A 14,922-nucleotide genomic window follows, 5' to 3' on the forward strand; every position below is an offset into this window, starting at 1 on the left:
CTTCATTTCATCCAGGCCACGGCAAGTCTCTGCACTATGGGCCGGAAGCCCCGGGCATCGCCCCCCCACCCCTGTGGGGCTGGAGCCGCGAGCACTAGCTTGCTCCGCTGTGGGGGGAAGCTGGGGTTCACAGTCTGTTAAAAGTCTGGCCAGCTCCACACAGTTCCTGGAAAAGACCAGCATACCCCTGTGGCCCCTAGGATCAGAGATGATCAGGGAAGCTCCACGCGCTGCCCCCGGCGCCGGCTCCGCAGCTCCCATTGGCTGGGGACAGCAGCCAATAGGAGCTGCAGGGGTGACACCTGCAGGCACGGGCAGTGCGTACCACGCAGCGCCCCCTAGCCCCTCCACCTAGGTGCCAGACATGGCAGCCACTTCTGGGAGCAGTGTGGAGCCAGGGCAGGCAGGGAGCCTGCCTTAGCCCTGCTGCACTGCCAACTGGGAGCCGCCTGAGGTAAGCGCTGCCCGATCAGAGCCCGCACCCCGAACTCCCTGCCCCAGGTCACAACCCCCTCCCACACCCTAACTCCCTCCCCATGGCAGGTGCCCCAAAGGGAATGAACAGACAGGTTATCACCAAGTGATCCATGCCCTGTCACCCAATCCCAGCTTCTGGCAAACAGAGGCTAGGGACACCATTCCTGCCCATCCTGGCTAATAAAAATAAACTTCAAACTTTAAATTTCAAGATGCAGTATGAGAACGGAAGGATTTAAGGTTCAGTCCTGTGCTATTTGTCTTGCAATAATGTTCTGGCCTTCTCAGTCCCTGAAAATGAAATTCTACCTACGTGTTCTGTGAGCCTTTCCTAATCCTGTCCCAAAACACCACCTCGGCCTCCACAGCAATTTCCAGCCTGCAGCTTTGATCCCAGACTGTCTCGTAATTACCTTTCTGAGCAGTGGGGCCCAGATTCTGAAATGTCAGGAGTAACGTCAGAGCCAGGATTTAAGAACACGCTTGACAGTCCGTGGGCACAAGATGCACTTGAACACACAGAAACCTATCACTCGGCATCCCTGTAGGCACCTGGCTTTGGTGTGCTGTTTTGTAGGGAGCTGGTCCCTGCCAGATGCAGGATGAGGGATTTGCTGAACCTATGCTTTGATCTGGTATGGCAAACACTTGGGGCCTGAATGACCATTCCCCTATAGTTTGTGTAGTCACTTACACCAGTGCAAAGTGTACGTGACAACAGCAGGTGCAAGGCAGTGGAGAATCAGGCTGTTGGTTTCTGTGTGTAATAGATTTCCCTATGCATTATATTCAATTTCAAAGTCAATACATGAAATTCAAGATGCAAGGTCTATGCATGATTTAACTGCCGCTTAAGCGCTCACAATAAGTTTAAAGTAGTGCAGGGGCCTTGTGCTGCACTGGGATGATGCCGAGTAATGAAAGCAGTTCCAACCTGGTAATATCGGTCCTGCTCCTGTGGGGCTACACCTCTCCTACAAAGTGCCAAGCACCCGCAACTCCTGTTAATTTGAATAGGAGTCCAGGATACTTAGCACCTCACAGGATCAGGCCTATTGCTTATGGGCCTAAGCCAGAACACTGGCATGTTAGGTGGGGCTGGAACTGAGCCTCCCAGGTTACGCCTCTCTCTAACTTCCTGCCCATAATGGTTGTTCAGCCAATTGATTTTGCAGAAGTACATTAATAATCAAGACACGCTTCATCAAAGGGAACTTGTATCTGCAGCAACGTCTCTGTGCTCTCCAGGGACTGAGCAAGGCTGCCAGCGAGTGGCGTATATTAGTTTGCCTGCTGCACAAACCAATGAGCTGATTTTGTAGTGATTTCCCAAGTCCTCCTCCTGTTCCCGTTCAAGGCCATGGGAGCTGTGCCATTAGCTTGGAATGCAGTGAGAACTGGCCATGATGTGAATTGTATTTTGATTCAAAGCCGCCCAGGTCTTCTTTCTGTCAAGTCAAATTAGAAACAGATAGAGCACATGAGAGACTTCTGAAATGAGTGGCTTTTAGAAGCATCTGCACCGCTACATCCAAGTAGGAGCTCTGCTCCCTCATCCTATTGCTTTATATGAAAGCAGAAGTTTTGTTCAAGATCCATATGCACCTGCCATTTATTCCCCACTCAAAGCATATCACCCTCATATCTGAGCTACTAACTGTAAAGGAGCCGTGGCTGTGTACTCACTAGAGCGATCCTGTACTGCTTTAGCACCCAAAAGGCTTGGTCTTCAGTTACACGGTGTTGCCAACTCTTGTGATTTTTATCACAAATCTCAGTATTTTTAGTGATTTTCTTATAGCCCCAGCTGCTGGAACCATGGTGTTTTATGACACTAGTATTAATGCCTAGCGCTTTTCATCAGTAGATCTCAAAGCACTTTATAAAGAACATTAGTATCGTTCATCATCCTCATTTTACAGATGGGGAAGCTGGGGCACAGGGATAAGGTGTGACTTGCCCATGGTCAGCCAGTCAAACCAGTCTAATATCCAAGCTTAGAACCCCAGTCTCTTGAATTCCTGACCAGCGCTCTAGTCGCTAGGCCACCCTTTCATTCTAAAAAGTAAATTTCTAGCCCTCATGATTGCGGAGGGATGCTTGAAAATGTGAACCAAGTGTGAGCTAAAGGTGCAGAAACCAGAAGGCAAAGAAAAAGGTTCCATCCTTTATTTTTTTTAAAAAGTCTCATGATTTTGGGGGAGTGGACTCATGCTTTTGGAAGATTTGGGGGTGGCAGTACTGCTTGTTCAGGCAGAGGAAAGGGGTCTTTCAGGGTGTGTAAATTCACGCTCGCTTTAAAGCCTCCTTACGCTGACAGAGTGATGCAAAGCGGCCTTTGTGTCAAGGAGAATCAGACCCCTTATGTTATTCTAGACTCCAAGAACAGCCATAGGCTTCTGGGACCAGATCCTCTGTTGGTGAAAATTTGGGATAATTCCATTAACTTCAATGGAACTATGCTGATTTACACCAGCAGAGGACCTGGCTCTCAGCTAAAAATGGCTTTTGTTTCAGAGGAAGTAAAAAAAGCAACAAGAAAGAACATCAAGAAAATGCCCCAACAGAGAGCACAGCATGTAGATCTCTTGGCTATAACAGGCTGCAGCAGCTCTGAGAAGAAAACAGCTGGGTTCCTGCAGACAAGCAAGCAGCATGCTCAGAAATGTAAAAGTGCAGTGCCCAGGAAACTAAGGAATCAGTTTCGTAACAATATGCACCAGAGAAGCTCATGGGAATGCTGAGTGCATAAGGAATGCAGGGAGTAAGTAGGAAATCAATAAGAAGGATAATCTGAAGTCTGTGTAAACCCGGTGGCCTGAAGCTGGCGAGGGGAAGGAGCATTCTACTCCCATCTGTTGGCGAACAGCAGGCAGAACAGCCAGCGAGCTGCTGTATTTGTATAAGCGATTTACCCAGAACTCCAGCTGGAGAGAAGCTCCAGAGAGGGAGGAAATCTCTGCCCTCATTTAATGGTGAACAGGGGGAAGTGGAACTACAGACAACTTCTTTTGCATAAGCTTTCTAGCCAGAATTCCTCCAGTGACACTTTGGGAGCAGCAAGCTCAGAACTGGTTAGGTAATGGAACTGGCTTAAAAGAAGATCCAGGTGAAAGCGGTTCTTAATTTGTTTCAAGAACTTTGTTTGAGGATTCCATGTCCTCTTGATTTTCCTTTCCCGAAGATCATGTGTTGTTGAGAGGACTTTATGGTAAGACAAGAGACACGGCTAGCTTTTCTGCGGGGTGCAATGCAGAGAGGGCTCTTTTCTGAAGCTGCAGAGGACCTCAGCACAGCAGGGAGAACTCTGGCGAGGCCACTCAGACCCAGCCACTAAATAAAGCTGAAGTCATTACATCTTAGGTAGTGGAGCCTTAGGACAGAACCAAGCAGCATTTGCCAGGGGGCTGGAACCAATTCTGCTCAAGTGCCCCTTGAGACTCTGAAACTGGGATCCACCTCACTGACTCCAAACTGTGAGTGGGGTTTAACAGATGGGGAAGGGATATAGAAGGGTTTCTCAAACTGGGGGTTGGGACCCCTCAAGAGGTTGCAAGGTTATTTCATGGGAGGGTCACAAGCTGTCAACCTTCACCCCAAACCTCATTTTGCCTCCAGCATTTATAATGGTCTATAATTGCTCTTTGATTATCAGCAGGTAAGTATGCCCAGTGGTCTGTGATGGGATGTTAGATGTGGTGGGATCTGAGTTACTACAGAGAATTCTTTCCTGGGTATCTGGCTGGTGAGTCTTGCCCACATGCGCAGGGTTTAACTGTTTGCTATATTTGGGGTTGGGAAGGAATTTTCCTCCAGGGCAGATTGGCAGAGGCCTTGGAGGTTTTTCGCCTTCCTCTGCAGCATGGGGCACGGGTCACTTGCTGGAGGATTCTCTGCAGCTTGAGGTCTTTAAACCACGATTTAAGGACGTCAATAGCTCAGACATAGGTTATGGGTTTGTTACAGGAGTGGTGGGTGAGATTCTGTGACCTGCATTGTGCAGGAGGTCAGACTAGATGATCATAATGGTCCCTTTTGACCTTAAAGTCTATGAGTCTATGGTGTTAAATATATTAAAAAGTGTTTTTAATTTATAAGGGGGGTTGCACTCAGAGACTTGCTATGTGAAAGGGGTCACCAGTACACGAATGTGAGAGTTGCTGGGATATAGCAAAGGCTATTGGCTATTTACACCAGCAGGTGGGGTTAGTAGACTACTGCCCAGGTCATTGTGGGAGAGTTTGACTTTGCATCTATATCATTGGACTATATTGCTGCTGTGTTTTCCCGGATTGATGCTGTGTTCTCTTTCCCTAGTGAAGTTTTCCTTGTTTTGGTCACAAACTCAGTGCTTTTGAGTGGGGAAGTATTGCCTGTCAAAGGCTTCCAGGGGAGATATTTCATGATCTCTGAAATTCTGAGTGAGGGCTTGAGCTGATGGTGGTTGGTAGTTTGAAGAGGGGCCTTGTATTCATTTAGAAAGGCCAGCAGTATTGATATAACCCAATCACGGCCCTGCACTAAACAGTTTCAAACAAGATTTGGAGTCTGATATGCTCAGTCTGCTTAGTATCATGGCAAACACACCATTACAAGTCCTTTTATGCTTTTATTAAAGATACAGAAAAACCCGAGCCGCACCTTTAAAACTCTGTCTACTCAGCTTTACAATGAGTACTAGTGTGCACCCCACTAGCTGGAAGATTTACCCTGAAGAGGCAGGGCATGCTTTTCCCCAGGTAATGCAGAAAGGCCCTGATTCAGCACAGCAGTTGAGCAGAGCCTTAACTTTAAGAAGGTGCTAGCATCCTAGTAGCAAAGCCCCTAAGCACATGCTTAACTTCAGAAGATAAATGTGTTCTTTGGTGAATGTGTGGATGGAGTTAAATGCTCTGCTGAATGGAGAACTAAATAACACCACACATATAGTCAGCTTGCTAGGGCTCTGTCTGCCATGTAACACAGGTGCCTTGAGTAACACATGAGGAATAAATCCCAAATGCTCATGGAAAACCTATTGATTACCAAGTGACTGCTGAAAATGCAGCATGTTGCTATCTTTTCTATTCTGGGCCACTTAGAATTTGGCAAGAAATAAAGCGAAACAATAAAAGCTTTCGAAGACATGGGTCCCTTTGTGATACGGTAAGGTTCTATTTCCTATGATGATGTGTATTATCTATCCTGGCAGCAGTTGCAGTCAGAGCAAAGGAACTGCCAGAAGCCCTCAGTACATTTCAAACAGAGTCAAACTTGGGATTTATTTATTTTTAAAATGAAGGGTTTTGAGACTTATTGATTTATGAGTTCAGAGATTTTTTTTTGGTCTTCATGATCTTGTTGTTCTGACTTGTCCCCTGTAGGAAAAGACATGATGGATCAGTTTTGAGACTGGGAAATGATGTTAAGGCTGAGGAGAAATGGGGCTACAGAATTAAAAGGGTAGATGTCAAAAAGAGAGATGGATTTGTTGGTTTTCTCTCTAGAAGAGCTGGCAAAAAGGGAGCGATGTGATTTGAAGTCAAGGCAATGCAGGGAGAGGTCAGTGCAGAATCGTAATGTAATCTGACATTTTCTATATGTAGGTTGGAGTTTTCAACAGAGCCTAAGGGAATGATGTGCCTAACTCAATGACTGTAGGATACCTATCTAGGGTCTGTATATGGCCCCTAGGACTGTAATACTGGTGCGCTTCCCAATCTTTAATGTATTTAGCCTCACAATGCCCCTGTATAGTAGGCAGTGTTATTGTCTCCTATTTTTTTACAGAGAGGCTAAGGCTCTAACTCTCACTGAAATCAATGGGAGTTGAGTGCCTAGGTACCCTCTGAGGGTCTGATCCTGAATGACTTGCCAAAGCCTGTGGCAGAGACCCAGATAGTCCTAGGCTAGCACCCTAACCCCTGAACTGTCCTTCTGAAAGTCCCCACCGTAGCACCCCAGAGCACTCTACAAGCTTTGCATGGGCCATTTCAAGCCCTTTGTAAGCTTCACTAACTGATGTACAACCTATGCGTAGTACAATTTCCTCTTCATCGGCCACTGGGGTGCAGCCACCTCTGAGATGAAATGCAGCAGCTGTTTAATAGCGCACAGTATCACTGCACAACAGCCGAGGCCAAGAAATAAGAATGCTGAATCCAGCTGAAATGGCACAATGCATTTAGGGAGGGCGGAACTGTCTAGATTAGTTGGAATTTAGCCAGGACTCCTCCACCTAGCCCTTTAAGGATCACAAGTGTTCAGGACTCCAGAACATGAATAACTACATCTCTAACACGACAGCATCCTCTGTGGCAGATGGGCCGGGGCTTATGCAGACTCAGAGGAAAGAGGTCCCTCTCGGGAACCACGACCAGTGCTTCCTACAGCAGCAAAGTACCTTTGGGAAGTTACACAGCAAAGGAGCAGGTGAGCAGGTGAACTACTGAGCTCAGACAAAGGTCTCTACAAGGCAGGTTTACTCTAAGCACTAAGGCAAGCTGCACCTCAAAACAAAACTAACCTTTGCAGGGTGGAAAGAGGGAACCTTTTCTTTCTGCAGGAAGGACCAGTACTTTCCCACCAAGGGATCCCAAAGAAGAGAGCTGTGGAGCTCAACAGAAAAAAACAAAACAAAAAAGCAAGGAGGGCTGTCGATGGGATCTGCCCTGAAACAACCCGTCAATAGATGGCACACGTACAGCCCTGTGCTTTGCAGACCCCTGATACAGACTTCCAGGGTTCCAGCCAAATTAGGTGCCAGGCGATGAAGCTCTGCAGCCATCAATTACATACAAAGAACAAACTCACCAGAAGAGCGTGCACAGGGAGAGAACTCACCAGGCCTGATTCTCTATTATCCTGCCTCTTGTGCCGTCATTCATACCAGTGCAATGTCACTGTGAAATGCCACCATTCGGATCTGGCGGCATTTTACACACCCTTTACACGGGTGTAAATGGCTGCACATGGGGCAAAGTAACAGTGAATCAGGCTCCTAAATGCTTCGCTTGACTCCCTGCTCGCTTACAATGTTTTTACAGCAGTAGATTGTAAGTGCTGTGGGGTAAGGCCTGTCTTCTTGTTCTGTGTTTGTACAGCACCTAGCACAAGGGGGTCCTGGTCCATGGCTGGGGTTCCTGGGTGCTACCACAATATAAATGACAATAATTAATAAAACTCCAGTGACCTCAATGGAGTTAGTCCACAGAGGGAACTCTACACATGCATTGCAGCAGAGGGCAGCATCGCACACAGCTAACAGAGTGAGCAGCTAACACATTGTAAAAGGTACGTTTTGACCTGGAGGAGCTGAATTTTCTTCTCTCTGAGCAAACCATGTCCATCATTCATTCATGCAACAACAGATCTCCATAGTCTTCTATCCTGGGCCTTCCACTGCAGTGCCATAGGCTGCGTAATTATTTTTAATGAATTTTCAGGCAGGCTTAGCTGAGCTGCCTCTTGCTAATAGCGCCGGTCACTTTACAGGAACTTTAATTGACATCGTATTTTAAAGAAAAGTGGAACCATCCCGTGGACACCCGGGGAGTTACTCTGGATTGACAGTGGTGTAAAGGACAGCACGGCTTGGCCCTGAGAGCCTGCTCCTGCTCCTATTATAGCAAAGGGGAGTCTGGCCGTTGAATTGAATGGCGCAAGAATAGACTTGTTGTCTTGAATTGATCCTGCAATCAGATCTGAGCCGGCATAAGGGCCCACCCATGTGGATGTGAACTGTGGCCCCCCAGCGTTGGACTGCCGTGCCCTCAGGGCAGGGGGCTGGTTTGTAATACGTTCCTACGCTGAGCTGCGAACGTACAGTTCAGTGTAAGGGACCCTTCATAGCAATGCACCAAATGCTGCTTTACTCAGACAAAGCGTCCATTGTAGTCTATAGGCCTGATTCACCTCTCACTGTCCACGGGTGGAACCCCATTGACATAAGTGGGCTGACTCCCTCCAGACATCGGTGTAAGTGAGAATCAGGCCCCCAAGACTTCAATGGAAGCTTTGCTTCAATAAAGCCCTGTAAAAGCTTCAGTGATGCTTGTTTTTATACCCACTTCTAGGTAGAACAGCCTTGAAGGTGGAGAGGGGGAGCCATGTTATTTCAGGGGCACATTGACCATATCTTTTCACTAGACTGATTCTCCTGGTGTTTCAGGGGCAGGTGGAAGGGGGACCAGACCTGATTTCCTTTGTGCATGGGAAAGAGAGTAAAAGAGATGCTGCTTCTGCACAGTAGCAAAGCACATAAGGACAAGAGAGACACCATGGTGCTTGCCAGGTTAAACGCACAGGTTCCTGCAGAATAAGATCCTGCCTGATGCAAAGAGACTTCCCTTCCCCCTGTCCTCCACCCCACCCAGGAGGCATCTGGTGTGTCCTCTAGTCCCACGTCCGTTCAAAGTTCTGAGTGACAGGCAAGCAGCGAGGATCACCTGACGGCACAGTGCATCCTGCAATGGCGGCTGGTGCGAGCCGTGGTTCTAGAGCACACCTGACTCCGTCACCGTGTCCTCGTAGGAATGATAGAAATCTTTCAAGTCCCCCTGCTGCAGCTGGATCCCAGGTGTGGCGGTTTGGTGGCTCTGAGTCAGGATGGAGGTTTTCCTGCTGCAGAGGCTCCCGTTGGAGATTTGCCTCTTGAGGCCAGGCCGGAAGCTCCTGCAGCAGGAGATGTATCGCAGGACGTCGTGCAGGAGGTGCCCGCTGAAGAACATGTAAATCCAGGGGTTGCAGCAGCTGCTGAGGCTGGCCAGCAGCATGGTGATGGTGAATGCCATGTTGGTGGACTCTGCAAAGAACATGTTTAAAAACACCTATTAATTCTCCTGCGGTGTATTGACAGAAGCAGCATGGTCCAGTGGACAAGGCATTGGCCTGTGATGTAGGTCCTATTCCTGCTTCTGACACTGATTTGTTGGGCGAATCACGTCCCTTCCCCTCTTTGTCTTTTTTGCCTATTTTATTTAAACGATTAGCTCTATGGGGCAGAGACTGTGTGATTGTGCAGCACCCTGCACAGTGGGGCTCTAAGCTCATCCGGGCAGGTGTCACTGGCAAACAAATAATAACATCCATGCACATTACAGGAGAACACTGCCCCAACCAGGACTCTGCGGGGATAGCCTGCACCTTTGCGGGTTGAGGCTGTAAGTCAACCCACATGTGTGGTGTGATCTGGCAGTGCGTGGCATGTCCATCCTGTTTGGGTGTCTAACTTCCAGACACAAGTGAGTGCAAAGAGAGCTCCATTCCCATGCCACCAGAGGGAAGAGACATGCCTGTGGAACCATCAGGAGCCTGTAAATACTGAGACAGGAGCTAGCTGGTGCCTGGCTTTCCATTTACTGGCTGAAACAATTTCCCAAAGTGTGTGTGTGATGTAACCAGAGAGTGGCTTATGACATCCTACATTTAAAGAATTGTCACAGACACCTGCAAACACACCATCAGTCCCCTCCCAGGAGCCTCACCGCACACTTTCAGAGGAGGTGATCTGCTCTCAGCAATCCGAAGGCACCTTTTCAAAAGTCTGCACCTGTGTCGGCAAAAGCCTGCAAGCCATCCAGCGCTGTATGTTAAAGAACGGCTAGGGCTACACAGCCCCAGCAAATAGCTTTATCCTGCTGTCCATTATGGAGGTCACTGAAATCATAACCAGTGGACCCAGTTAAAATCCTCCCTGCTCTCCCACAGCCTTGTTACATGCCAAAACAATGGAGCAGCTCCTGATGTGCATCGTTTCCACTCAGTTCGGATTGCACAAGGCCAAGATGTTTGCACGGCATTTTGAGGAGTCTATGCATGCTGCTGGAGGGGCAGAAGTCCTGGGCTTGGCTAGATTTCTAATAAGAGCAGTGATTTGGCTCTGCAGACTTTTCTCTACAAATACGACAGGCAAGCAAATGCTTAGCCTTCTCCATTATTTAACAAGAAAATAACTAGCAGGGCCAGATTCCAGCACCCTTACTCATGAAACGTATTCCACTCCTCAAACAGTCCCGTTGAAGTCTGTGGACCACTCCCGTGAATCAAGTGCCACGCAGCGTGTGTAAGGGTGTCTGGAGCTCAGTGAGAACGGTGTTATTCTGTCCAGACTGATGGTGCAAGCAGCTATTTTCAGGGCCTGGGGAGTAACCATGTTGCTAGGATCAAAGCTTTCCAAGACCCCCGAAGTGAGCAGAAAAGCTCCCACTGACTTCAATGGGCTTTGGATCAAGTGTATCGAGGGAGTTTGCTGCAGCATACACAGAAAGGCTCTTGCAGCACAGAGAAAATCTCTTAAGGTGCAATTTAGCTGCTGTGACACCAGTAAATTTTATCAGCTCAATGGCCCTGTCAAAGATTTTTCTACAGACTTTGTGAGGAGATAGGAGCTGAGCACCAGCAACTTCTTTTCTACCTAGGTTTATCTAAAGTCACCCATTAGCTGCTATTCTATATCCATGTACAGTGGCTATTCTAATAAGTTTTAAACCAACGGCTTGAACTCGAAGGATCTGACTCTCATTTACATTAAGGTCCCTTTTACACGGCTCTAGCAGTGTAAAGATCCTTAATGTGGGCATGGATTATCTTTACCCCGCTGTCAGAGCGGAGTAAAGGGGCCTTAGCGGAAATGAGAATCTGGCCCAGGATGTTTTTATTTCTTGAAGGGAACATTGTGCAGAAACTGGACCGGATTCTGGTATCACTTACACTGAATAAATCTGAAGTAATTCCATTAATTTCCAGTGGCGTTATTCTGGATTTATGACATTGTAGGAAAGATCAGCATCTGACCCACTGTTTTCTGACCCTGAGTGGCTGTGTAATCCAGCATACCCGGCTGAGAGTTGATACATTCAATAGGATTCATTTGTCACTTCAGGGATCTGATTCAAACGATAGACAAAGTCTGAGAAAACACAATTTGGAGCGAAGGGTGTAGAATAGACAACAGTGTAAATAATCTCATTTGAACTTTGTAAAAGCTTCCATTTAGAGGCTGAAATCCTAATGGACCCTGTGAAAGGCAGTGTTGTTGGTAGGCATGTAGGAAGATTACAAATTAAGTTCTCGTCTTCTGCTCCAGTGTCTGAAATTAAAGACTTTAATAAGTATGACGAGGTGAGAACTGCTTCCAGTGAAGCAGTTGTTAATTCTATTTCTCTGAACATTAAATAGCTAGAGATGGTGATTGGAGTTTGGACTGACGGCTCAATGGGAACTGAATTTCAGACTCAAGATACTGTGACAGCGGCGGCTCTATGCCTTAAGGATGAAATTTAAGCCCATGCAGAGAGCCAGCACAAGGGTGGACACTACTTAAGTCCCTTTTTAGCCTTTAGACTTAGGTTATGGGGTTTTGTGCTGTCCCTTTGCCCAGGGGCTGCATTTCACCCTTACTGAATATCCAGATATAATGTGTGAGGCTGTAAGGGGGAGATCTGCAAAAGCACTTAGAGGATTTAGGAGCACAAGTCCCATTGGGTTTAATTTAATTGTATTTGTTGTACGATTGATTGATTGTTAGGGCATCTAGAGCCTTGGATCAGAATCTTTATTATTTTACATAGAAATAAATGAAATCTCATACATGCTTCTAATGATCTCCTCCTAAAAATGCTGCTGCCTTTTGCATCTATATCTCTTTGTAAAATGTCATCCTTTGCAATGACTGGGATGAAAGCAACACAGAAAAACTGCTTATGTCTGAAGAACTAGTCGATCCGAAGTGTGGCAAAGCTCTGAAGCAAGAACAGAGAAATCAAAGTATTGCCAGCAGATTTTGCATCAGGGATAACATGTTAGCACTTTGCACTGGGATTCTGTTAATTGCATTTAGCGATGTGACATTGGTAACATTTTAAACTCCACAAGATTAAAAAAAACAGCATTTTGATTGATTACAAAAAACGGTGGTTTGTTGGAAATGGGTCTCTGATCAGTTTGGAAATAATTTGTACCACAGTGACTAGTGGAATGAACAAGGAGTACTTGTGGCCCCTTAGATACTAACAAATTTATTTGGGCATAAGTTTTCATGGGCTAAAACCCACTTCATCAGATTCATGCAGTGGGAAATACAGTAGGAAGATATATATATATATATACACACACAAAGAACATGAAAAAATGGGTGTTGCCATACAAACTGTAATGACAATGGAACAATAGTGGGACAATTTTCCAGCCAATTTTTGTGTCTCAGACTGAAAGGTTGAGAACCACTATTCTAGATATCTGTATCCACTCAGAGACACACAATACACACCTGCATACTGCTCGTTCTAAGCTAAATGGAGATGAATGATTATTAAATCATCAGTTTAATAAATTAGTGTGTGTGTGACAGACAGACAAACATCTGGTTTATTTTGTAAAAATGTGTGCTGCTCAGTCTATGTGAGTATGTGTGGGTCTGTCTATGTGGGTGTGACTATGTGTTTGTATCTTTGTTGAATGAATGTGTGTATGGAAAAGTATATATAGCTTTGTGAGTGAATATGTGAGTATATCTTTGTGACTGGATGTGCATTTTTGTGTGTGTGTGTGCATAGACTGTGTCTTTGTGTGTAGAATGTGTGTAAATAATCACAAACCATTGGAGAGATTATCTTTTTGCATATTGGAGGGTTGAGTATGTGAGTGTATCTTAGTTGTGGTGTGCTGTGTGTATTCTCTGTGTGTTCTGCGTGAGTGTGGTGTGTGTGTGTATATTGTATTCTGGATGCATATATGCATTCTCTGAGTTCTGGTTTTTTTGTGCATTCTGTGTGTGCTGTTTGTGTGTTCTGAGGATGTGTATATTGTATTCTGCATGAGTGTGTTCTTTCTGGCTGTGCTGCATGTTTGGTGTGAGTGTGTTTTGTATGTGTCGTACCTGTGTGGGGGCCAGGGGTCACGCTTTAGAAGCCAGTGGCTGCCCTGAATGCCCAGCCTGGGGGTGGGTGCGGCTGGCAAGCTGTATGAGGTGCCCCTGCACTGCAGCTCTCTCCCTGCCCCCCATCACTCACCATCATCAGGGGCGTTCTCGTCCCACACCGACCACATCTGCACGCTGAAGAAGGGCGCCCAGCAGGCGACATAGGCCAGCACGATGACAAAGGTCATCTTCACCGTGCGGATCTTGGCCCTGGAGATGGTGCGCACGCTGCTCACCCGGGAGGCCTGGCTGCAGTGGCGCCCCGCTCCCATCTCTGCTCCGCTCTGCGTCTTGCCCCGGAGGTTCTTGCAGATCTCGTGGCAGATGAGGCTGTAGCAGATGGTGAGGATGCCCACGGGCAGGACGAAGACACACAGCGTGGTCCAGGTGATGTAGGCCCGGGCGCCCCAAGGGTACCTGAAGTCAGCCCAGCAGTCCAGCACCCCGGAGCCCTGATGCACCTCCTGCAAGGAGAAGATGAAGACCTGGGGCAGGCTGAGCAGGCCACTGAGCAGCCAGGTGGCCCCGATCATCAGGTAGGCCTGCCTGCCTGGCTGTCGCAGGGTGCGCAGCGGGTGGCACACGGCCATGTAGCGATCCAGGGTCATCATGATCAGCATGTAGGTGGAGGCGAACATGCTTAGCACCTGCAGGTACTTGACGGCCCTGCAGAGCAGGTCGGGCCCCAGGAAGCGGTAGGTCACCTCCCAGATCATCTGGGGCAGCACCTGGAAAAGCGCCACCCCCAGGTCGGTCAGCCCCAAGTGCAGGATGAAGAGATGCATCCTGCTCATCTTCTTCCTCAGCCGGTACATGGCCAGCAGCACCCCCAGGTTGCCCACGGTGGCAACTGCCAGGATGGTGGCCAGCACCCCGATCTCGGCCTGGGCTAGCTCCTCGTCCCGGGTGTGGAAGAGAGTCCAGTTGAGATCCCCCACCTGGGTCAGGATGTCCCCAGGGTCGCTGCAGGGAGTGCTGTTCCTTTCCCAACCCGGCTCCATTGCTGGGAGAGCTGGGCGGGAGGAGGCCGCCGGCTGGCAAGGGGGGAAGAGAGCTGCTGGGGCTGGAGACAACCGTGGAACCAGCAAATTTCTTTTTCAAAGAGGCGTGTTTAAAATGAATCCCTCTAGCGAGCTGAGCTGGAGCTGCTCCATTTCCTCACCCCCCAGACCCTGGAGCTGGGCATTTCCCCTGTTTTCCCCAAACCTGAGTGAGTCCTTTCTTTCTCTCTCTCGGTTTCAGACAAGTCCTCAACTAACTGATGGCAAATCTCCTCTCCTGGTAGGCAGGTCAATTTCAAACCTTCTTCTTGAGTAATTTGATGCAATATCCCCCTGGAAAGCTCCTAAATCCCTCTTCTCCCTCTTGTGCTAGCCAGCTCCAAATCTCCTTTCAACCGGGGCTAGTCAGCTCCCAAATCCCCCCTACCCACTTCACCCCTGCTGTTAGGTTTTTTTTTCCTGAAACTTTTCTTTCTTGTTTTTTAAAAATGCAATAAAAATAAATAAGAAGCACCTTAGAGATGCTCCATCTATTGGATTTTTCAT

At 47.7% G+C, this 14,922-nt stretch overlaps 1 protein-coding gene across 1 annotated transcript; it reads right to left on the bottom strand.

Annotated features, from left to right (window-relative positions):
* Nucleotides 1-8,873: 8,873 nt before the first annotated feature.
* On the bottom strand, nucleotides 8,874-14,376 carry AVPR1B (arginine vasopressin receptor 1B). The gene is made up of 2 exons (XM_039536028.1): nucleotides 13,467-14,376; nucleotides 8,874-9,259 (listed from the first exon to the last, which is right to left on the bottom strand). The coding sequence occupies exons 1-2, from the start codon at nucleotides 14,374-14,376 to the stop codon at nucleotides 8,952-8,954; spliced, it is 1,218 nt and encodes a 405-aa protein (XP_039391962.1). The 3' UTR covers nucleotides 8,874-8,951.
* Between the last annotated feature and the right edge of the window lie 546 nt (nucleotides 14,377-14,922).

Source organism: Mauremys reevesii, linkage group 4 (genome assembly GCF_016161935.1).
Source record: "Mauremys reevesii isolate NIE-2019 linkage group 4, ASM1616193v1, whole genome shotgun sequence".
Lineage (NCBI taxonomy): Eukaryota > Metazoa > Chordata > Testudines > Geoemydidae > Mauremys > Mauremys reevesii.

Excerpts from the sequence above, each read along its gene's own strand:
- AVPR1B (XM_039536028.1), bottom strand. The coding sequence starts at position 14,376 with ATGGAGCCGGGTTGGGAAAGGAACAGCACTCCCTGCAGCGACCCTGGG. Across the intron at positions 9,260-13,466 it reads CGAGAACGCCCCTGATGATG|AGTCCACCAACATGGCATTC; the intron begins GTGAGTGATGGG and ends TGTTCTTTGCAG.